This window comes from Otolemur garnettii, unplaced genomic scaffold (assembly GCF_000181295.1).
Source record: "Otolemur garnettii isolate 467f Iridium unplaced genomic scaffold, OtoGar3 scaffold00149, whole genome shotgun sequence".
Taxonomy (NCBI): Eukaryota; Metazoa; Chordata; class Mammalia; order Primates; family Galagidae; genus Otolemur; species Otolemur garnettii.
Genome location: NW_003852544.1, coordinates 2,345,487 through 2,368,332, shown reverse-complemented (window position 1 = coordinate 2,368,332; position 22,846 = coordinate 2,345,487). Strand labels below are relative to the sequence as shown.

The 22,846-nt window shown below is 39.6% G+C and overlaps 1 protein-coding gene across 2 annotated transcripts in view; it reads right to left on the bottom strand.

Annotated features, from left to right (window-relative positions):
* The window catches only part of DUSP22 (dual specificity phosphatase 22), a 56,778-nt gene extending 55,759 nt beyond the window's left edge, over window positions 1-1,019 (bottom strand). For both annotated transcript variants that reach the window (XM_023518874.1, XM_012811094.2), the window contains exon 1: window positions 858-1,019. In XM_023518874.1, the coding sequence (XP_023374642.1) occupies window positions 858-878 (21 nt within the window). In that variant the 5' untranslated portion in view covers window positions 879-1,019. The remainder of the gene's footprint in view (window positions 1-857) is intronic.
* Between the last annotated feature and the right edge of the window lie 21,827 nt (window positions 1,020-22,846).

Sequence of the window (22,846 nt, the reverse complement as noted above, 5' to 3'; positions counted from 1 at the left end):
CAAATCTTGCCTTTTTTGAAGGCTTTTAAAAAAGTCTTGTAAGTCTTTCCTTTAAACCAGTGAGTACCAAATCACAAAATCCTTAACCTTGTGGTTCACATGAATACACCCCAAGTAACTCTCAAAGGCAGGAGTTAAGGCACCCTCCCTCCACAAGAAAGACAAACGCTGCACCACAGCCTACCAAGGGGATGTGGGGAGACTGGGGAACAAAGGGGGGCCAGGACAGGGGCAAAGAGAGTTACACAGTTACAAGCATTCAGTCAACAGGTTGCCCTTGTAGCAGAAGCCACATTACCTAAGATAAATCAACTCTGAATCTATTCTCTCACCCCGGTTATTTAAAAACAGCCCAGGTCTCTTGTCAATTTCTCTGTCCTCAAGAACTTATTTGTCTGTGTGTGTAGAAAGAGGAAATTACAGAAGACACCCATCTATGCCAGTTCACTAATGATGTGGGTGGTGATGCTTCAAGAGTCTAGTTTGGGAGCGAAGGGGAAGGGAAAAGAGAAGAAACCACACACATTCCGAGCTCAGCTGAGATCTCGGCAGAACAAGTGTCAACGCTTTTAAAGGGCACGGCTTGTTTCAGCCACAAGACTCGCCGGCTGGCAAGAAGTGGGGGAAGTGCTGCTCCCCGGAAGCAGGTGGTGGGGGTGGGGACACCTCCAGCATCGACTTGGGCGCCGCGCCCCCAGCCGCAGTGAGGTGCAACCTGCGCCCGGACAGCCGTGCTGCGGAGCGGGCGAAACGGTGGGCAGCGACTGCCCCAGCGTCGGAGCGCGGGGCCGGAGCGCCCACGCACCGGCCGGAGAGGCAAGTGCAAACCCGGCACAAATGACGGAAAAACACGTTACCTTGTTCATCCCATTCCCCATGGTGGCTGGCTGCGAACTCTAGCGCCCTTGGAAATGTGGTCGCAGGCTCGCTAATGGCATGTTACAACAGGAGGGAGGAGCAGGTGGGGCGGGCAGGGGAGGCGGCGCTCGGGAAGGATTGAATGCTCCGGGTGTAAACAACCACCCCCACCACAATCATCATCATCGGGGGCGGTCCCGGTGACTGGGAGCGCTCCGGGAAGCCAACCTGGACGGCAAGGCTTTCCGCTCCGCCGCCCCGGAACTTCCCGGCCGGAGCAGGGCAGAGGCGCCGGCGCCTTTGCCGGGAAATGGTCTCGTTCGGCCGGTCTCCGCCCCTGTCAGCACCAGGCGGGCCGGGCGTCCCCGCTCCGCGCGTCCGCGCGCACCCTAGGTCTCGCGGTTGGTTTCCCGGCGGCCGACGCGGCTCAAGCCAAGGGCGCACGCGCCGCCCGAGTCGCCGCCGCGCTGAAGGAGGCCGCCGCCGGGGGCGGGGCCAGCTGGACGCGCAGGCGCTGCCGGGCCTCAGCAGCTGCGCAGGGCTCTGCGGCCGGGGCGTCCCCGAGTCTTTGCTGGCCTTTTCCCTGGGGCGACTTGGGAGCTTGTTACCAGCAGTCGCTGACCTGCCTGTACCGCCTCGGTGAATCAGGGGCCCAGTCTTCGGGGCTCCCCTGCCTGGATTTCCAGAGTGCGACAGATGACAGATTTAGGCCGGGGGATTCCTGCGGCCCTGCCCCACCCCACCGTGACCAAGAAGGCTGGCCCTGTGGGGAAAGGTGGGCTAGGTGACTCACTGCTGGAGAGGCCTGACCTCCCTGCCCTGGGGGAGCAGACGGCAGGCCCTCTGACCTCAGACTCCGCGACTTCAGATCATGTGCCCCTTCATGTCGGCATGTGGTGCTGTCTGAGAGGATGGCTTTCTAACCTCTTGGAGGATTGTTTTGGGTATTTGTCATCCTTACTAAATTCTTAAGTTGCTCTCTGAGGACCGAATCCTTGAGGTATGGGTTTCTCAAAGTTTTAATTTTATATTCTTAGCAATGTCCCTGAACGTTGTGAGAGCTTAAATAAATTTGTTGAATGGATATGTGCGTCAGTCTTACGTGACCAGGTTTACCCCTGCTGACCGCATTTTTGTCTATTCCAGCTTGCTCATGGAGTTACAGCCGCCCTGGCCTTCTTAGTGTTCCTGGAACCTGTCAAGCTTTTTCCTGTCCATGAGCCTTTGCTGAACTGTGCCCTCTACCAGACATCTCAATCTCCAGCTCCCTGCATAGTTGCTCTGTCTTTGTGGTCTAGCCCAAATATCATTTCAAAGAGGCTTTTCCTGACCACCCAATTTCAAGTTGATCCTCCAGTCACTCAAATTTTTCTGTATTATTGATCAGAAATAATGTTTATTTCCTTGCTTTTTATTTCTCTGAAGACAACAGCCTTCAGAAATAAAAGCACCTTGTCTGTGTCATTCCCCACTAGAGTCATGAGACCTGGGACAGCATAGGGGTTTTATAAATATTTGTCAAATTAATGAATTCTTGTGGGCTGGGGAAACAGCGGTAAAGTTCTGAGGAATGCTAACATTTTGCAAAGGCCAGCAGTCTCCAACTGTTGTCGTTTCTCTCCTTCCACACCATATCTAGGCAACAAAAGGTATCGGAAGCCCATGTGTAGGAAGACCCCCACTCAGTGTGCCCTTGGGTTTTCTATAGGTAGCTTGGGAGCCAGACTAGGTAGTGTCCTTTCTGCCCTTCCCCCCAGCCTTTCTCTTCTCCCTCTTGCCTCCCAGTCACCTGGACAGCTTATGCCATTAGGTCACTATGTTACTGCCTTCCTGCTTAGAGACAGCAAAATACGGTTACTGGACTGCTGGGAGACTCCCAAGACCAGCTTGTGTTTCTAAATCTTGGAGTGATCTTGGACAAGATGATCACCTTTTCTGAGCTATCTTTTTCTTCTTTAAAATCCAAACATTGAACTGTGAATTTCTGAAGGTCCAACCCAGTGATCAATGAATTACTTCTGTTTCCCTCCACTCTCTTTGTGCTATCATTTCCAGTAGTCGGGTGAATTTGTTTTTGTTTTTTTGAGACAGAGTCTCTACTTTGTCACCCTCGGTAGAGTGCTGTGGTGTCACACAGCTCACAACAACCTCTAGCTCTTGGGCTTAGCCCATTCTCTTGCATCAGCCTCCCGAGTAGCTGGGACTATAGGTGCCAGCCACAACACCCAGCTTATTTTTTTGTTGCAATTTGGCCGGGGCGAGGTTTGAACCCGCCACCCTTGGTATATGCGGCTGGTGCCCTACTCACTGAGCCACAGATGCCACCCAGTCAGGTGAATTTTTAAGAACATGATCAGTTCATAACTTGGTACTTACCCATAAATGACAGAACCATATGCAATTTTTTCTTCTATCATCCATTTGGAACATTTCTTCTTTTATTTATACCATTCCTCTAAACTTATTTTTCTAGCTCGGATCATCTGCAAGACAATCCCTCTGAAGCTCAGAACCTGCTGTGGCTGTCTCCTAAACTCAAAATCAGTATTCTGGCCTGCATTTAGTGTGGTCCCTTGAAGGCCCACCTGCCCAGAGCTCATCTTAATTTTATTTTTGGTTAAATGGGGAAATAGACTTATTAACACCAGAAGTCAAAAGAGTCAGAGTTTTTTTTTTTTTTAATTTTGGGGGAAAGTATTGGGGGTTTCCACAAGAGATTCTATCTTCCTATACTCCCTCCACCCCAACCCTAGAATCTTAATCCACCTCCCTATTATTATAACACAATAATTATCCATTTTTTATGTCTTGCAATTCTGTGACTTTTACTCTCTCTAGTTCCTGATTATAGAGAGAAGAAAGGAAGCTGCTAAACAAAGGTACCATATTTCACATCAAAAGTGGAACCTATTTATTCATTTGTGTTGTCTCTTGAAAAAATAATTTTAAAAAAAATTTTTTTTTGTAGAGACAGAGTCTCACTTTATTGCCCTCGGTAAAGTGCCCTGGCATCACACAGCTCACAGCAACCTCCAGCTCTTGGGCTTAGGCGATTCTCTTGCCTCAGCTTCCTGAGTAGCTGTGACTTCAGGTGCCCACCACAATGCCTGGCTATTTTTTTGTTGTAGTTTGGCCGGGGCCGGGTTTGAACCTGCCACCCTCAGTATATGGGGCCGGTGCCCTACCCACTGAGCGCTGCCCCTCTTGTAAAATTTTTAGGGAATCACAAGCCTAGTGGGTCTTCACTCCACATAAGATTTTTACTTCCGTTTTTCTTCCTGCCATTTTTCTCTCTCTCAGTACTACCAACATCATAATTGTGGAAACAACTCCCCAACAATTAAAGCCTCCATGTGTGCACAATAAGGAACAGTCTGCAAGTTATGTGGTCCAGCTGTATACCCATGGTTACGGATCACCAGTTAATGGTATATTTAGTGAGCAGTCACTTTGAACTTTAAAGTGGGGATGTATAAAGGCCCACAAACAGAAGCTGAGCCATTAAAGTCAGCCAAATCATTAGATCTGTTAGTGATAATTTCAGAGAATGAAGATAAAACTCTCCCCAATTAAGAAGTAGTTATCTTCCCAGCCCCTTGAACACTGTACTCCAGGGTTCCTCAACCTCTACACTACTGACATTTGGGACTGGACAGAGTTTTGTTGAGGTCTAGTCCTGGGCATTGTAGCATATTTAGAAGTATCCCTGACCTCTACTCGTTACTCCAGCAGCACCCACCTCAGTCGTGGCAATCAGAAATGTCTCCAACCTCCCCCTCCCCCATAACCAGTTAAATCTGCACTGGTAGATCATATCAGTTCTTTGCAGAATTCTAAAGACATACTTGTTAATTCTTAACAAATCAAGAACAAGAAGTTAAAATGAGGAGCTAATTTAGCCAAAACGTAACTGAAAGTAGAATAATCTAATGATTTGTGGAAAGAAAAAGAAAAGGTGGAATCTAGAAGTACCACTGAAGCAGAAGCACAAAACTCTGTCCATCTCCAGCGTTGTCCAGAGAGAGGGTGCCATGGAGTACTTGAGTTCTCAGGCCAGACAAGGCAGCCTAACCACAAAGACCGGCACTTATGGTGTACAGCCTCAACCTTTAAAAGTCACAATTTCCAGTCTTCCAAGCAGTCTTTTGATTATGAAAATGGTTTCCTTTTTTCACTTATATATAAATAGTTAAGATCTCAGAGCACAGATATCTGGAGAGTGTGGGGTCAGGGAAGAGCAGCAGGAGGAAGTGCTGTCTGGGAAATGCCCAGCATGGGGAATTGGAGCAGGTAAATGGAGATGCTCTCAAGCATGTAGTCAGAGTCAAAAAAGTCTGCCTCAGAATCCCTGGGAATGTTGGCAGGGGCTTCAGGGATGACATTATCAAGTGATATAGAAAGCAATTATAAAGTAGAGTGGTAGGCAAAGGGGAAATAAGACAGAGCCCTGGTTGCTGGGTGGAAGATGACACTCTTGGCTCACAGGTCAAACATGCATGCCTGTGTTTTGTCAGTACAACTGATTTTTCCAAACTTATAACTGCATGAGGGCAGGGGCCAATTGTTATCAGCCCTAGTATGCAAGAAGACATTTAGATATTTTTTGATTGAGGAAAGAAAAACATAGATGGGAGGTTGTTGGATTTGTCCAGGTGTGAGGATCACTAATAATTCATCCTCTTGTCTACTCCATCAACACCGCATCCCCCGTCTTTTCTCCAGCAGTGTAGTTTCCGTATGGAATGGTCCTGAGATGTAAAAGTGATCAAAGTCCTATTGTTTTCTGTTTTTGAAACAGATTACACAGTATACATTTGACAGAGAAAGAGAGAGAGAGAGAGCATGTGTGGGCACCCTGACACACAATGCTTTCACATGTGGCTGGACTCTGCATTAGCTCTCTGCTCATGTTCAAATTAGTTGGGTGTTGTGGTAGGAATCTATAGTCCCAGCTACTAGGGAGACTGAGGCAAGAGGATGGCTTGAGCCCTGGAGATTGAGGTTGCAGTGAGCTAGGCTGAGGCCACAGCACTATTGCCTGGGCAGCAGGTGAGACTCTGTCTCCAAAATAAAGAAAAAGAAAAAAAAAACTGTGTTTTTTTAATGCATGTCCATCTTGCAAGTTACCTGCAATTATTTTCTTTCATTTTTTCTCTTTTTTTCTTTCTTTTTTGGGGGGAAACGGGGCAGAAACTCACGTTGTCACTCTCAGTAGACATAGCTCACAGCAACCTCAAACTCTTGGGCTCAAGTGATCCTCTTAACTCAGACTCCCAAGTAGCTGGGACTACAGGTGCCTGCCACAATGCCCAGCTATTTTTTAGAGATGGGGTCTCGCTCTTGTTCAGGTTGGTCTCAAACTCATGAGCTCAAGCAATCCACCCACCTTGGCCTCCCAGAGTGCTGGGATTAGAGGCTTTAGCCACTGCGCCTGGCCTAACCCTTAGGTATTTTCCTTATTGGGAATGGTTTGATTTGATCCATATTATTTCCTAGTCTCTACCAAGGAAAGTCTACCTGAAACAACAAACTAAGTCTTTTAAAACTTTCTGTGGTTTAGAAGAACAAAATAAAAACAACTTTCATGGTTGAGGACTCTAGCCCAAACAACTAACAAAATCTAAACCACTACTGTCTGGTACTGGGTTTGAACTCGCCACCACCTGCATATGGGGCTGGTGCCCTCCTCCTTTGAGCCACAGGCGCCGCCCCACTGCTGTCTTTTTAATGTCAGGAGAATAATCATTTTTTTCATCAGTGTCTGACAGGACTGGAATAAGGTAACAACTCTGGCCTTGCTTTCCCAGTCTAACTCACCTGAGCATAAGACAGCATTTCCGGAAGCCCTTGCCATTTGCCTTCTATGTAGAACTCTCATTGAGATCTCTGAAATGTTATAAACCCTATTTGAAGTGACCATGTAGGCGGTAATCCTGTGGAAAGCAAGATGGTCCCTAAGTCAGTCGTCACGGGATCCCATCTGCCTGCGCTTCCTGCACCTACATGGCCAGCCTCCCTCCCTGAAGCACACTGCTGCTTCTTCAAATGCCTGCAAGGGCCAAGGGCCAGCCCAGAAGGGAAGGCAGGAGTGAGGACAGCAAGGGAAGTGACGTGGGCAAAGGCAGCCCTCCCTAAAGATCCTAACAGTGCTGAATGTACTCTTGCGTTCTTCTCCAGTGCAGAGCTGTGCATCACTTTTGTTTATTTCTGCTATTCACTCTTTTATGTGAAACTGAAATTGAACTGGATGTGAAGACACTGAAAAATGTCTGGGTAGGGGGCTGCAGGGAGCAGGGGGTTTCCTGAGAGAATGGAATGTCCCCAGAGAAATTTCACTCTCCCAAGAGGGGAAGTCCATTTCATGTGACATAACACTGTCATGAAGAACTCCCTGTTGGGTTTTGCATTTGTTAATATTTGTCATTATTTTGATTATTTAGTGTTAAAATCCTGTGAATTGTGAAAAAGTTATCATACATGAAGGGCTTCTGGGGCTAGGCAGTGGATGCAGGATCATTTTCTTTATTCTCCAAAACAGGGCATTGCATTCATTCACTGAACACCACTTGGTCTGCAAGAGAGGAGCTGCCTCTGCCCAGATAAGACAATGTCCCACCTCTAAGACCTGTACCTTTCACCTTCTCTGTCACACTTGGGTGCCCTTTCTACATAGGGCCTGAACTCCCGACCCCCATAAACAACCTCTCAGAGGATAAAGCAATAGGAGCACAATCACACCAGCTTAGGATATATTTCTCTTTCACCTCTCAGAGATCTCCCCACCTCCCCACAAAAAGGGCAGAAAAGCCTGAGGCACAGCTCGCCCTGTTTCATTGATGCACACCTCATATTACTGAACAGACAAGAGAATGTCTCCACCGAAACACATTTATGTTTATTTGTCTTAATAATGAATCCATTTTTTCCCACTTTATCACAAAATACAAGGCAGTGCTTACTTTGATCTCTGATGTAACTCAAGGGTCTGTGGTCGTGATTTTTTCCTAGGGAAGGCACAGTTTATCTTCAAGGTAATACAAGATCCCTGTCTCCACAGACAGAAAACTTCATGATTTTTAAATGGCAGTTTCCCTCCTGCTTGTTGAGGTTTTGTTAGTACAGCCCAACAAGTGGGCAAGTGCTGGGAACAGGCAGAAAGTTAGACAACTGAGACGCCAGATGGTGTAGGTATCTTTCCTTGCTGCAATGATTTTCAAAATATGTGCAACTTAAGACAAAATTTTGCTTTTTAAAGTTTAAAATTTTATTACTTTGTCACCATGATAACCACCAAGCAAAACTCTCGGGAAGCTCTCAGCATTGCTGGTATTTTACTTGAGCCATGGTACGAAGCTTCTTTTTTGTGTAAAAGTATGTTTTTATTTTCCTTTTGACTGATAGCAACTCTAGGACTTCGAGGTCATAGTAAGTGTTGCTACTGATAGCTAGAAGGACATATCTGAGTGTCACAGGGCTGTACAAATGAAATGTCTAACCAGGTGGTTGACAGCAGATCCACTCCTTGGATCCAGTTCTTGATTAAATACAACTGTCTCACAGAGTTAAGATAAATAATCGCTTGGTTGTCTTTTCCTATTTCCTTAAGGAGACATATGGTTTTAGTTGTATTACTTACTTTGTGTACTTTAATTCTGTAGTTCTTATTTCTAAGACATTTAGTCATCACATGAAAGGAGGAAGATAATTTGGTTTGGGGGTAGAAAGCATATATCCTGTAGGATGACTAACCAGTCCTAGTTTGCTGGTATTTTACTTGAATGATGGTATGAAGCTTCTTTTTCACGTAAAAGTATGTTTCTATTTTCTGTCTGAGTAATAGCAACTCTAGAATTTCAAAGTCAGTGTAAGTATTGCTGAATGTCACGTGTGACTAAAGGAGCCCCTTTAGTCAGGGACAGCTGGTTATCCTACATCTTGGTATATTTCTGTGAATCAAATGAAAAAAAAAAAGGACTTCATTATTATTTAAGCACCTTCCTCTGTGTTTACAAATTATTTCATGGGTGAAATGTTGGGAAGGAGCATTTCTGCTGCTGGAACATACAGCAGGAGCCAGTTTCTATTTGTTCTAGTAAGCAAGGCTGAAGGTGAGAGATCAGATGCAAGACCTTTATAGAAAGGCTGGGAAAAACAACGAGGGCCTTCAATGAAGATGGAACAACAAAAAAAAAGTTTGACAAACTCCATCATCATTTCTGATAAAAAACCAACAGTAAACTAGGACGATAAGGGAATTTCCTCAACCTGAGACAGGACATCTACGAAAAATCTGCTACTACATACTTGATGGTAAAAAATTTAATGTTTTCCTTTTATGATCAGGAACATGATAAGGATGTCCACTGTCACCTTCCTATTCAACATCATTATTAGAGATCCTCATCAATACAGTAAGGGAGGACAAGAAAGCATACAGAGGGTAAGGAAGAAATAAAACTATTTGTCCATAATTGGACATGATTGCCTACATAGAAAAATCTCAAATAACATACAAAAAAAATGGCAAGTGAATTTCATACGGCCACAGAATATGAAGTCAACATAAAAACATTTTTTAAGTCCATAATAGCAATAAAGAAGTAGAAACTATGTATTTATAGTTTATTATACAGAAAATGCACTAACAAATAGAAAACACTTAGGTATAAATCTAATAAAGCATAAATAAGATTGGTATATTTGAAAACAATAAAGCACTGATGATAGAAATCAAAGATCTAGATAAATGTACTATGTATACCACCTTCATGAACTGGAAAATGCAATATTGTTAAAGGGCCTGTTCTCCCCCAAGCTGATTTACAGATTCAGTACAATGCCGTTTATAATCCCTGACCAATTACTTGTGGAAATCAAGCTCGTTCTAAAATTTAGAGGGTAAGGCAAAAAAACAAAACAAAACAAAACAAAAACCTGAATAATTATTGGGTAAACAATAAATTTCCTCATGGTTTAAGTCATGATAAATTGGGTTTTATGTTATTTGCAGCTAAAAGCATCCTGGCCAATGAGAAAGCAGATGTTTTGCTTAGCACCCATAGCACAGTGGTTGTGGCTCCAGCCACATGCACCGAGGGTGGCAGGTTTGAACCTGGCCCAGGCCAGCTAAACAATTGCAACCAAAAAATAGCTGGGCATTGTGGTCGGCGCCTGTAGTTCCAGCTACTCAGGAGGCTGAGGTAAAAGAATCACTTAAGTCCCAGAGTTTAAGGTTGCTGTGAGCGGTGATGCCATCACATTCTACCAAGGGCGACATAGTGAGATCCTGTCTCAAAAAAAGAAAAAAAAAAAGAAAGCAGATGTTTTGGCAACAATGTTACTTAATAATGTCCAAATGTAAAATAAAATGGTCTTGCCAATTTAGGATGATGAATCAGCCCTTTGAAGTTTTAAGTGAGATATTCACTTAAAACTATATTCATCATAGGCTGTTCATTGAATAATTATAATTATGATAATAGTAGGAGTTATTAAGTATTTGCCGTGGACTAGAATTCATCTAAGTGTCTTAAATATATTAACGAATTTAATACTTACCATTCTATGACTCAGGTACTATATTTACTCCCATCTTAACGATCAAAAACTAAAGTTAAGACAGGGTAACTCTCCCACATCATGGGCTAAGCGAAAGTAGGTGTATTTGTACCCAGGCAGTGGGGCTTCAGAGGACAAACATTTACACACTACTGTAAGGTGAACTCTCTGTGTTATGTGTACTCACCCACTATGTTGTATTCCATCAGAGATGATCACAGAACAACTGCACTTGAAATCCTAGTAGCTATTTATTAAATAATAAAGTTGTTTTAATTTTTAGTACTATTTAATTTTTAATAATATTAACAAATTAACAATATTAATAGTGAGCTGATTAGTAGAGTCACTTTTTTAATTTCATATACTTATATTTCTAGACATTTGCTGTGATTCTAATTCTGCTAAAAGAATAACATCTGCTACGTATTTATCTTTGCTTGGCTGAGCTTATCCAAGTCAGCTGAGGAAGCCACAAAAAGGAGCCACAACTTCAGATCTATTCTAAGGAACAGTCAATAGCAATGTGGAAATGTCATTGTCTTTTTAGAGTATGAACTAACAAAGGAAAGATAATACTGTGCATAGCCTGGAGTATATCACAGGCTTGAGAAAAACACATTTTTTTTTTTTTTTTTAGAGACAAGAGTCTCACTTTATCACCCTCGGTAGAGTGCCATGGCGTCACACAGCTCACAGCAACCTCCAACTCCTGGACTTAGGCAATTCTCTTGCCTCAGCCTCCCGAGTAGCTAGGACTACAGACGGCCCGCCACAACGCCTGGCTATTTTTTTTGTTGTGGCAGTTTGGCCCGGGCTGGGTTTGAACCCTCCGTATATGGGGCCAGCTACCTACTGACTGAGCCACAGGCACGGCTGAGCATTTTTTTTTTTTAAATCACAGACTATATGGGTTTAATTCTACCAACCTAAATTCTTAAACTACTGAAGATTCTTAGTTCTTGGGGAGGGAAATTGAATTTACTGAAATAATACTAGATGTATGTATTACTTTTCTATTGCTGCTATAACAAATTACCATAGATTTAGTGACATGAAACAATGCAAATTTAGTAGCTTACCATCTTTTAAGTCAGAAGTCAAACATGGGTTGCATGGAGCTAGAATCAAGGTGCTAGCACTCTACCTTTCCTTCTGGAGATTGCAGGAGAGAATCTGTTTCCTTGTTAGTTGTTTTGTTGGAAGAATTCAGTTTCTTGCAGTTGCAGGACTTAGGTCCATGTTTTCTTGCTCACTGTGAACTGAGGGCCATTTCTGCCTTCCAGAGATCATTGGATTCCTTGACTCCACAGCCCTCTTCCTCCTTCAAGGCCATGGCAGTTTGACTCCCTCACACATTGCACCACACTGACCTACTCTACTTTTGTTGTTTTCCACGTTAAGGAATTGTATTCAGATTGGGTCAGGATAATTCCTCCACCTTACGGTTCTTGCCATAACATGACTTTCTTGCAAAAACTCTCCTCATCTCTAGGTTCTTCCATATTTTAAGTCCCTAGGAGAAATAATTTGATTGGCTCAGGTTAAGGCATATGTCCACTCCTGGACTGCTTAACTATGGCTGAGAGGACAGGGATCTTTAGACAAGGTCTAACCCTGGACGTTTAGCCCTGTGTACTAGGGACTTTTCTCAGAGAATGATGAGATAGACCTTTAATGAAGAGCTGTCTGTTACACAACAAAAATAAATAACTATAAGTATACTTAAAATTTTTGAATAGATTTTAAAAATGTTTTTATTGTGTGATAATGGCCAACACAATGTAGTGGCAGCATTTTTCAAAATATTGGACTATATGCACTAACATTCATCTTTTTATCTCATAAAACTCACTAGATGAGATCTAAAGTTAGTGTGCTGATACAAAGACTGTTTAGAAATGGTACAATACTTGAAAAGTAATAAACATTACTGTAACCTTTTTATCCCACTGGAAACCATTTACCTATATGGGGGATTCTATCAGTGAGTCTGTAGCAGGGACTCAACTGATAGGCTGTCTGTGGTGCGTTAGTTCAGTGCATTCATTGATGAGTGAAGTTGTGTAACAAATCACAGCCTGTCTTCATTGGAAAGTTCTGTTGCAAAGAATTGAATTAAGTCTTATTTTGACGTTTTCTTTCTTTTTTTTTTTTTTTGCAGTTGCTGGCCAGGGCTGGGTTTGAACCCACCACCTCCAGCAAATGGGGCCAGCACTCTACTCCTTTGAGCCACAGGAACTGCCTGATGTTTTCATTTTTTAAGTATTTAATTTCATAAAGTACAGAGTAATATATGAAGTATATGGCATTTTTACTAGGATGTGTGTGTGTATGTGTATATATATATGTATATATGCACACAATATATGATATATAAATATATACACTTGAGTATACACATGTGTGTATATATATATATAATTACGATATATATGTGTGTGTATATATATATATATATATGCGCTCTTGAATAAAAGCTTTTCTAAAATTTAATGCAAGGGATTTTCTCTCCAACTAGACAAAAATTGTGCTACCAAAATCTGTCTGATGTAGCGATTTTTTAAAAAAGTCTATTTGAAAGCTTCCAGCTTCCAGGAAGAGGCTTGACTAACATTTAAGGATTAGGACTTTCAAATTAAACTGCATATATGAGGGAATTTAGTAAGTCACTATGCATGTTCAGGGAAAGATGCAGGCCCATAAAGACTTGAGATAACCTTAAGTTTACACATCACACTAATCCCTTGCACAGAGGATTCTATAATTTTTTAAAACCAGTAAACTCTGGTAGGAGGAGAAATCTGATTTCTAAAGGTACAACATTGCCAGAATCAAAAATCCAGTTTTCAACAACGACAACAAAATTCACAAGACATACAAAGAAATAGGAAACTGTGGCCTGCTCAGAGGAACAAAGTAAATGGACAGAAACCATTCCTGAGGACGAAAAAATGTCAGACTTACCAGACAAAGACTTTATAACAACTGTTTTAAACATGCTTTAAGAAATAAAGGAAGACATGGACAAATTCAGCAAAATGATATATGAACAAATGGATATATCAATAAAGACACAGAAAACATAAAAGGAAAAACAAGCTGGAGTTGAAAAGTATGATAACTGAATTATAAAATTCACTAAAGAGTTTCAAAAGTAGATTTGAGTAGACAGAATAAAAAATTGCAGACTTGAAGACAGGACAATGGAAGTTATTGAGTCTGAGGAACGGAAAGAAAAAAGACTGAAGAAAAGTGACCAGAGCCTGAGGGACCCATGACACACCTTCAAGCAGACCAAGAAGAACAAAAGCTAAGGGAGTTCATTGCTACTAGACCTGTAAGAAATGCTAAGGGAAGGCCTTTGGGTTGAAATGAAAGGATGCCAGATAGAAACTCAAAGCAATATGGAAAAATAAGATCTCCAGTAGCGAATTTACATGGGCAAATATAAAGCTATTATAATTGTAGTTTTCGTTTGTAACTCCCCTTTTAATTTAATGATTTAAAAGATTAATACATAGAAAAACAATTATTAATCATTATTTTTGAGAATCTATAATTTGGTTCTAGGGGGGTTGTTTGGTTTTTGTTTTTTGCAGTTTTGTTTGTTTGTTTTAAGACAGAGTTTCACTCTTTTGCCATGGCATCAGCCTAGCTCACAATAACCTCAAACTCCCACTACAATGCCTAGCTAATTTTTCTATTTTTGTAGAGAAAGGGTCTTGCTCTTGTTCAAGCTGGTCTTGAACTCCTGAGCTCAAGCAATACACCCACCTCAGCCTCCTAAATGCTAGGATTATAGGCATGAGCCACCATGCCCAGCCGACCATCTATAATTTGTGATATTAATAACTGAAAGGTGGAGACAGAGGTGAGTTGCAAGCTGTACTATAAATTTGAGATGTTAATGCAGTTCTTATGGATCCCACAAAGAAAATAGGTATGGTATATATACAAAAATAAATGAGAAAGTATTAATAATTAAAAAGTTCTGCTACAAAAATCAATTAAACACAAAATAAGATGGTAATATAAAAAATAAAGGCCAAAAAAGCTAAAAGTCCAATAGAAAATAAGTAGGAAACTGGTAGAAGTACCTCCTTATAAGTAAATATTTTAAATGTAAATTGGTTAAACACTCAAATGAAAAGACAGGGATTGGCAGAATGGATTTTATTCAACTGGGTACTGTCTACTAGAGACATGCTTTAGATTCAAGGACACTGAAAGGTTGAGATTAAAAGGATGAAAAAAGATATTCCATGCAAATAGGAATGAAACGAAAGCTAGGGGGTTTATAGTATTACCATGCAAAATAGATTTAATTTTTAAAAAGCTTATAAGAAACATAGGACATATATAGTAATAAAATTTTAATACAGCAAGATGAAATAACAAACATAAATCTTTTTTTTTTTTTTTTGAGACAGAGTAAAGCTGTCACCCTTGGTAGAGTGCTGTGGTATCACCGCTCACAGCAACGTCAGACTCTTGGGCTTAAGCAATTCTCTTGCCTCAGCCTTCCAAGTAGCTGGGACTACAGGCACCTGCCACAGCACCTGGCTATTTTTTGGTTGTAGTTATCATTGTTGTTTGACAGGCCTGGGCTGGGTTTGGACCTGCCAGCTCTGGTGTATGTGGCTGGTGGCCTAGCTGATTGAGCTATAGGCACCGAGCCACAAACATAAATCTTTACATACCTAATTCAGACCCCAAAATACATGCAGCAAAGATATACAGAAAAAAACGGAGAAATGGACAGTTCTGCAGTAATAGTTGGATAGAACAACTAGACAAAAAACAAGAAAGGAAATAGAGGACTTGAATGACACAATAAACCAACTAGACCCAAAAGTTATATACCAAACAACCCATGCAACAAAAACAGAATACACAGAGCAGTGCCCATAGCTCAGTGGGTAGGGCTCTGGCCACATACAACCGGGCTGGTGAGTTCAAACCTGGCCTGGGCCAGCTGAACATCAATGACAACTGCAACAACAACAAAAATAGCTGGAGTGTGGTAGGTAGTCCCAGCTACTCGGGTAGCTGAGGCAAGAGAATCACTTAAGCCCAAGAGTTGGAGGTTGCTGTGAGCTGTGACACCACAGCACTCTACCCAGGGCGGCATAGTAAGACTCTGTCTCAAAAAAAAAAAAAAAATCAGAATACACATTCTTCTCAAATACATATGGGACATTCCAGGATGGACCAAACTGGTCTCTACAGATTTTTAAAGATCAATATCATACAAAATACAGTGTCTTCTATGAACACAAGTTGAAGCCAGAAATCAATAACAAAAAAAAATGGGAAAATTCACAAATATGTGGAAATTAAATAACATGCCCTTAAATAACCAGTGTGTCAAAGGAAAAATCTCAAGAAAAATTTGAAAATATTTAGAGATAAATGAAAATTAAAACACAACATAACAAAATATAGGATGCAGTGAAAACATTTAAGAGGGAAATTTATAGTTATTAGTGCTTACATTAAGAAAGAAGAAAGATCTCAAATCAACAATCTAAATTTACACTTTACGGAACTAGAAAAAGAAGAACAAACTAACCCCGAACCTAGCAGAAGGAAGGAAATCATAAAGATTAGAGCAGAGATAAATGAAATAGAGAATAGAAAAACAATAGAGAAACTCAGCAAAGCCAAAAGTTGGCTCTTCAAAAAGATCAACAAAATTGACAAACCTTTAGCTAGATTGACTAAGAAAAAAAGGGAAGGCTCAGATTACTAAAATCAGAAATGAAATTGGGGATGTTACTACAAATTCTACAGAATATGAAAGATTCTGAGAGAGTACTATGAACAATTGTACACCAACAAATTGGATAACCTAGAAAAAATGGGCAAAATTCTAGAGGACACAGAACCTACCAAGACTGGATATGAAGAAATTGAAAATTTTGATAGACCTATAATTTGTGAAGAGATTGAATCGGTAAACAAAAACTTCCCATCAAAGAAAAGCCCAGGACGAGATGGCTTCACTGAGACATTTTACCAAATATTAAAAGAAGAAATAGACCAATCATTCCCTCTTTGGAAAATGAAGAGGAGGGAACACTTTCTAATTTATTTAATGAAGCCAGAATTGCCTTGATACCAAAGCCAGATAAGAATACAACAAGAAAAGACAACTAAGGATGGATATCTCTTATGAATATTAATTCAAACATCCTCAAGAAAATACTACCAAACCAAATTCAGCAGCATGTGAAAAGAATTATACACCATGACCTAATGGAATTTACTCTTGCAATGCAAAGATGCTTCAACATATGAAAATCAATCATTAATACACCACATTAACAGAATGAAGAAAAAACACATAATCATTTTAATTGATGCAGAAAAAGCATTTCACAAAATTTAATAGTCTTTCATGGAAAAAACACCTGTAAATACCACCACATTTGGGGTGATGGCCTCAGCATATGAATTTGGGAAAGACACAAACATTCAGTTCATAGAATAAACAGAGCACTTAGGCAAGAAAAGCAAATGAAAAGCATTTTGATCAAGATGGAAGAAGTAAAATTACTTTTGTGTTTTTATATGTAGAAAATCTTGAAAATTACACACATACACACACTTAGAACCATTAGAACTAGTATATAAATTCAGCAGGATACAAAATCAACACACAAAAATTATTTGTTTTTCTAAACACTTAAACAGTCCAAAATAAAAATTAAGAAAATAATTTCACTTACAATAGAATTATAAAGAATACTTAGGAATTAACTTAAGCTTGGAGGTGAAAGATGTACACCTCCTGCTGAAGACTATACAACATTGTTGAAATAAAGGAGATAAATAAATGGAAAGACATCCCATGTTCCTGAATTGTGACTTGATATTGTTAAGATATCAACACCATCCAAAGTGATCCAATACCATCCCTATCAACATTCTAACAACATTGTTATTTTTTTCAGAGATAGAAAACTCCATCCTAAAATTCATACATAATATTAAGGAACCATAACTAGCAAAAAAAAAAAAATTTTTTTTTAACAAAAGACAAGGTTGGAACTCTCACACTTTCTGATTTCAAAACCTAACTACAAAGCTACAGAAAACAAAACAATGTGGTAATGGTATAAAGACTGACATATGGATCTATGGAGTTGAATACAGAGCCCAGAAATAAAACTTCACATGTATGATTAAGTGATTTTTGACACAGATGACAAAATCATTTAAGAGGAAAAGACAGTTTTCTACAAATGCGGCTGGGAAAACTGGATATCCATGTGCAAAAGAATAAAGTTGGACCATATGCAACAAAGAAAAAATGGAGGAATAGTTTCATGACATTAGATTTGATGAATTTTTCTTAGTGATAACACCAACATCACAGGCAACAACATAAAAACTAGACAAACTGTGCTTTATCAAAATTAAACATTTGTTTGCCTCAAAAACACAATATAGTTAAAAAGACAACCCCTATAGTAAGCTAAAATATTTGCAAATCATATATTTGATAGGATTTAATATCCAGAATATATAAAGAACTCCTAAAGCTCAACAGTAAGAAAAAACAGAAAGCCCAATTCCAAAATGAGCAAAAGACTTAAATAAACACTTTTCCAAAGAAGATATGCAGATGGTCAATAAATGCATGAAAAGATGCTAAACATCACTAATCGTTAGGAAATTTCACATTAAAACCACAATGAGATTATTACTTCACACCCATTAGGATGGCTACTATTAGAAAAAAAGAAAAGAACAGAAAATAAGGACTGTTGACGAGGACAGAGAGAAAACTGGAAACTTGTACGTTGCTGGTGGCAATGTAAAATAGTGTAGTCACTGTGGAAAATAGCATGGCAGTTCCTCATAAAATTAAACATAGAATTACCAAATGATCTAGCAATTTTCCTTCTAGGTATATACACAAAAGAATTGAAAGGAGGAGTACAAATATTTGTACACTCATGTTCACAGTTGCATTGTTTAAAATGCATAAAAATATAGAAACGAGACCTAAAGGCCGGTTGATAAAGGGAGAGAATGTGTTATATCCACACAATGGAATATTGTCCAGCCTTAAAATGAAATTAAATTCTCCTGAAGTCATTATGCTGAATGACATAAGCCAGATGCAAAAGGATAAATATTGTATGATTCTATTCATATGAAATGTCTAGAATAGGCAAATCTATAAAGACAGTAAGTAAATTATGATTTTCCTTAGGCTGGGGAATGGGGAATAGTGTTACCAGAATTTCTCTGCTACATCCTTGGTCTCAGAAAATCACACGATGAATTCATGGGCCATCATGGGTAAGCAACAAGACAGATTTTACTATAGATAAGGTTATATATGAGATAACCAGGGAAGCAAAGACTCCAACAGAGCAGAGGGGATCTTAAGTGGATTGCTGATTTTGGCTCTGGGTATGGGATTATATGTAGCTTCTCTTTCCCTGTGGGTATGGGGGTTGGGGAAATGGAATGTATGCTTAAAATATATCACAACTGTTGGCCACCGAGGCCTGTGGGCAGAAGCTAATTTTAAAACTGCTGTTCTGTAGGAATGTGGTTGTTTGGGGCATTCCATTTCTCTCCAGGAGTGGCAGTTTAGATGGAACATCCATCAAACTGGTTTATGAGCCTGTTTGGGCTGAGAAAATGGGGTCTATGTCTAGCCCTAGATGATGAGACCTGCATCGGTAGAAATGGGGATGACTGCCAATGGGTGATGGGTTTCTTTTAGGTAGTGAAAATGTTCCACAATTAGATTGTGATGATGATGATTGTATAATTCTGTGAATATACTAAAAGCCATTGAATTGTATAGTTTAAAAGTTTGAATATTATGGAATATGAATTTAGCTCAATAAAATAGTTGGGAGAAAAAGTACTGAGAAGAAGTTGCAACAAAACTAATCATTACAGAAAACCAGAAATGATACAAGAAGAAATGAAAATGTATGAAATTTACAAAACTTATAAAATTGCCACAGTATATTAAAAAAAGAACTTCTTAGCCTATAGTTTTTGCCTCTTTTATTCAACATTCATGGAACAATTGTGTGGTGAGCAAAATAGTGATCCCTTAAAGATGTCTACATCATAATCCCTGGTTCCTATGAATATGTTGCCTTATGTGAGCAGGGACCAAAGTCCCTGGCCCCAGAAAGACCCACTGAAAATAATCACTGACGTGAGACAGGTAAATTAATAGGAGGAAAAGGATAGAATTTCATTTTAATATGCATACAAGGGAGATTTCAGAATGAAAACTCAAAAGACACATTGGGAAATTGTCCGTTTTTATGCTTAGGTTCAACAAAGAATGGACAACTGCATCAAAATATGATTGGACACAAAGTGTTTGATCTAATGCTAACAAGTTGAGTGGGGAAACCCAGTAAGATCTGTCTAAGTTCCTGGCCTCTCTGAACAGCATTCCTTGCTTCTAGGTAGAGGGCAGCACCCTCTCTGGAGTGGAGGTCTTATGACCTACACTCGAACAAGGTAGATCAAATAATTACTTTATGGCCAGTTTTTACACAGAATGATTTGAGATTTTATGTCTGGCTTTTGGGAAAAGGGGCTCTGGCTTTTACAACTTGCTTGGAGGAGAGGGATTCTGGTTTCTCTGGCTAACCCCAGGGAGGAATGGGACTGAGAGGCTGAAGGACAAACAAAGGTCAGAGAAGAACTTTTGCTTCTCAAGCCTTCACTTAGGGGTACTGTTTTCTGAACCCCATCACATGACAAAAGGAACTTTGCAGACGTGATTAAGGTTGAGAACCTTGAAGTGGAGGGAATTATCCTGACCCAATCTAAATATGAATCCCGAAAGGTAGGAAGACAAAGAAGAGTGGGCCAGTGTGGTGCAATGTGTGAAGGGGTCAAGCCACCATGGGGTCAAGCCACCATGGAAGGAAGGGATGAAGGTGAAGAAGGAGAAAGGCAGCCATGGGTCGAGGAATCTAGTGACCTCTGGAAGACGAAAATGGCTCTCAATTCATAGCAAGCAAGACACGGACCTACATGCAGTGCTACAACTGCAAGGAACTGAATTCTTCCAACAAACCAAGAGAAGAGGAAATAGATTCTCTCCTGCAATCTTCAGAAAGAAATGCTTTGAAAGTTTCCTGAAAAAAACCAATTCACAAAAAGAGATTATTTGCAGAAAAAACATACAAGTTTCTCAATGTGCATACTAAGAGGAATCACAGAGTGATCACCCCAACTCTCCAATGGGCTTCAGAAACTTATATACCATCCTGAGGTTACAGAAAAAAATGGGGTCTTGGATTGTAGCAAAACAGGTTGTGGGAGGAGAAGAGAAACTGGCTAGCAAACTGGTCTTCTTATATAGATAAGAAGGGGCTTGAGCCACAGGCGCCGAGCCCAGAGATGAAAATTTTTGATAGCAAGAATTGTGTTGTCAAGAAAGTAGGAGTCAATTCATAAAAAGATATAATAATTATAAACATGTATGTCTAAAACAAAAGTGTCCCAAAATATGTAAAGCAAACATTGACAGAATTGAAGGGAGAAATAGTTCTACAATAATGGTTGAAGATTTCAACATCCTACTTTCAACAATTGATAGAACCACCAAACAGAAGATAAGTAAGAAAAGAGAGGACTTGAAAAACACAATAAACAAACTAGATCCACCCAACAATAACAGAATACACATTGTTCTCAAGTGCCTGTGAAACATTCTCCAGGGTAGACCATATGTTAAATCAGAAAACAATTCTCAGTACATTTTAAAAGACAAAGGTAATACAAAGTATATTCTTTAACCACTATAGAATGATGCTATAAACTAAGAACAGAAGGAAAAAGGGAAAAGTGAAATACATGAAAATTAAACACACTTTTAAACAACCAATGTGTCAGAAATCACAAGAGAAATTAGCAAATACTCAGAGAGATTGAAATGAAAACATAACCTACCAAAACTTAGGATGTAGCAAAAGAAACATTCCGAGGGAAATCTATGGCTGTAAATGCCTACATTAAAAAATAAAAAAAGAACTTAAATCAATAAACTAACTTTATACTTTGAGGATTTATAAAAAGAAAACTAAACTTCTTTGGTAAAGGTAAAAGAATGAAGGAAATAACAAAGGTTAGAGTGAAGACAATGAAATTAAGATTAAAAAAAATAAGAGAATCAACAAACCCAAAATGTGATTTATGCCAAACAAAGATAAAAGAGAAGACACAGATAACTAAAATCAGAAATAAAAATGGGGATATTAGTTTTATAGAAATAAAAAATTATAAGAGAATACTGAGAAAGTTTGTATGCCAACATATTAGATAACCTAGATGAAGTGGACAAATTCCTCCAAACACACAAATTACTTAAACTGACTCATGAAGAAATAAAAAAATTCAACAAATCTATAATCTAAGAGATTGAATAAGTAATCAAAAACTTCACAACAAAGACAAGTCCAGAGCCAAATGGCTTTACTGGTGAATTTTACCAAATGTTTAAAGAAAAATTAACAATTCTTTACACATTTTTCTAAAAAACAGAAGAGGAAAGAATGTTTCTTAACTAATTTTCTTTTCTTTTCTTTTTTTTTTTTTTGAGACATAGTCTCACTCTGTCACCTGGGTAGAGTACCATGGTGTAATCATAGCTCACGGCAACTTCAAAGTCTTGAGCTCAAGAGATCCTCTTGCCTTAGCTTCCCCAGTATCTGGGACTATAGGCATGTACCACAACCCCCAGCTAGTTTTTTTATTTTTAGTAGAGATGGAGTCTCACTCTTGTTCAGGATGGTCTGGAGCTCCTGAGCTGAAGCAATCCACCTGGTCAGCTTCGCAGTGTGCTAGGATTATAGGCTTGAGTCACTACATGCCCCTTCTTAATTCATTTTATAAGGCCATAATTAGCCTGATACCAAAGCTAGAAAAAGACATCATAAGAAATGAAAATTATACAATATTTTACACAAATATAGATGCAAAGACCCTCAACAAAATATTGGCCAACCAAATCAAGTGGCATGTTAAAAGAAACATATACCATGACTCAGGGGGATTTATCCCAGGAGTGAAGAATGTGGTTCAAAATAAAGGAAATCAATGTAATAGATTGATTAAGATAATAGAAGGTGGAAAAAAGCCACATGACCTCTTCAATGGATGCAGTAAAAGCATTTGACAAAATTAAACATCCTCTCATGATTTATAAAAACCCCAAACTCAGAAAACTAGGAATAGAATGTAACTTCCTAAAGATGATAAAAAGAAATTTATAAAAAAAAACCCACAACTAATGGGAGGGGTGAGGAGGAACTTCCCCTTTCCCCCGAAAGTTCGCTGAAAGATTAACTCACAATTAAGGAAGATTAATAAGAGGAAGAAGGTATTTTGGTTTGTTTTTTGTTTTTTGCCACGTACATATAGAGAG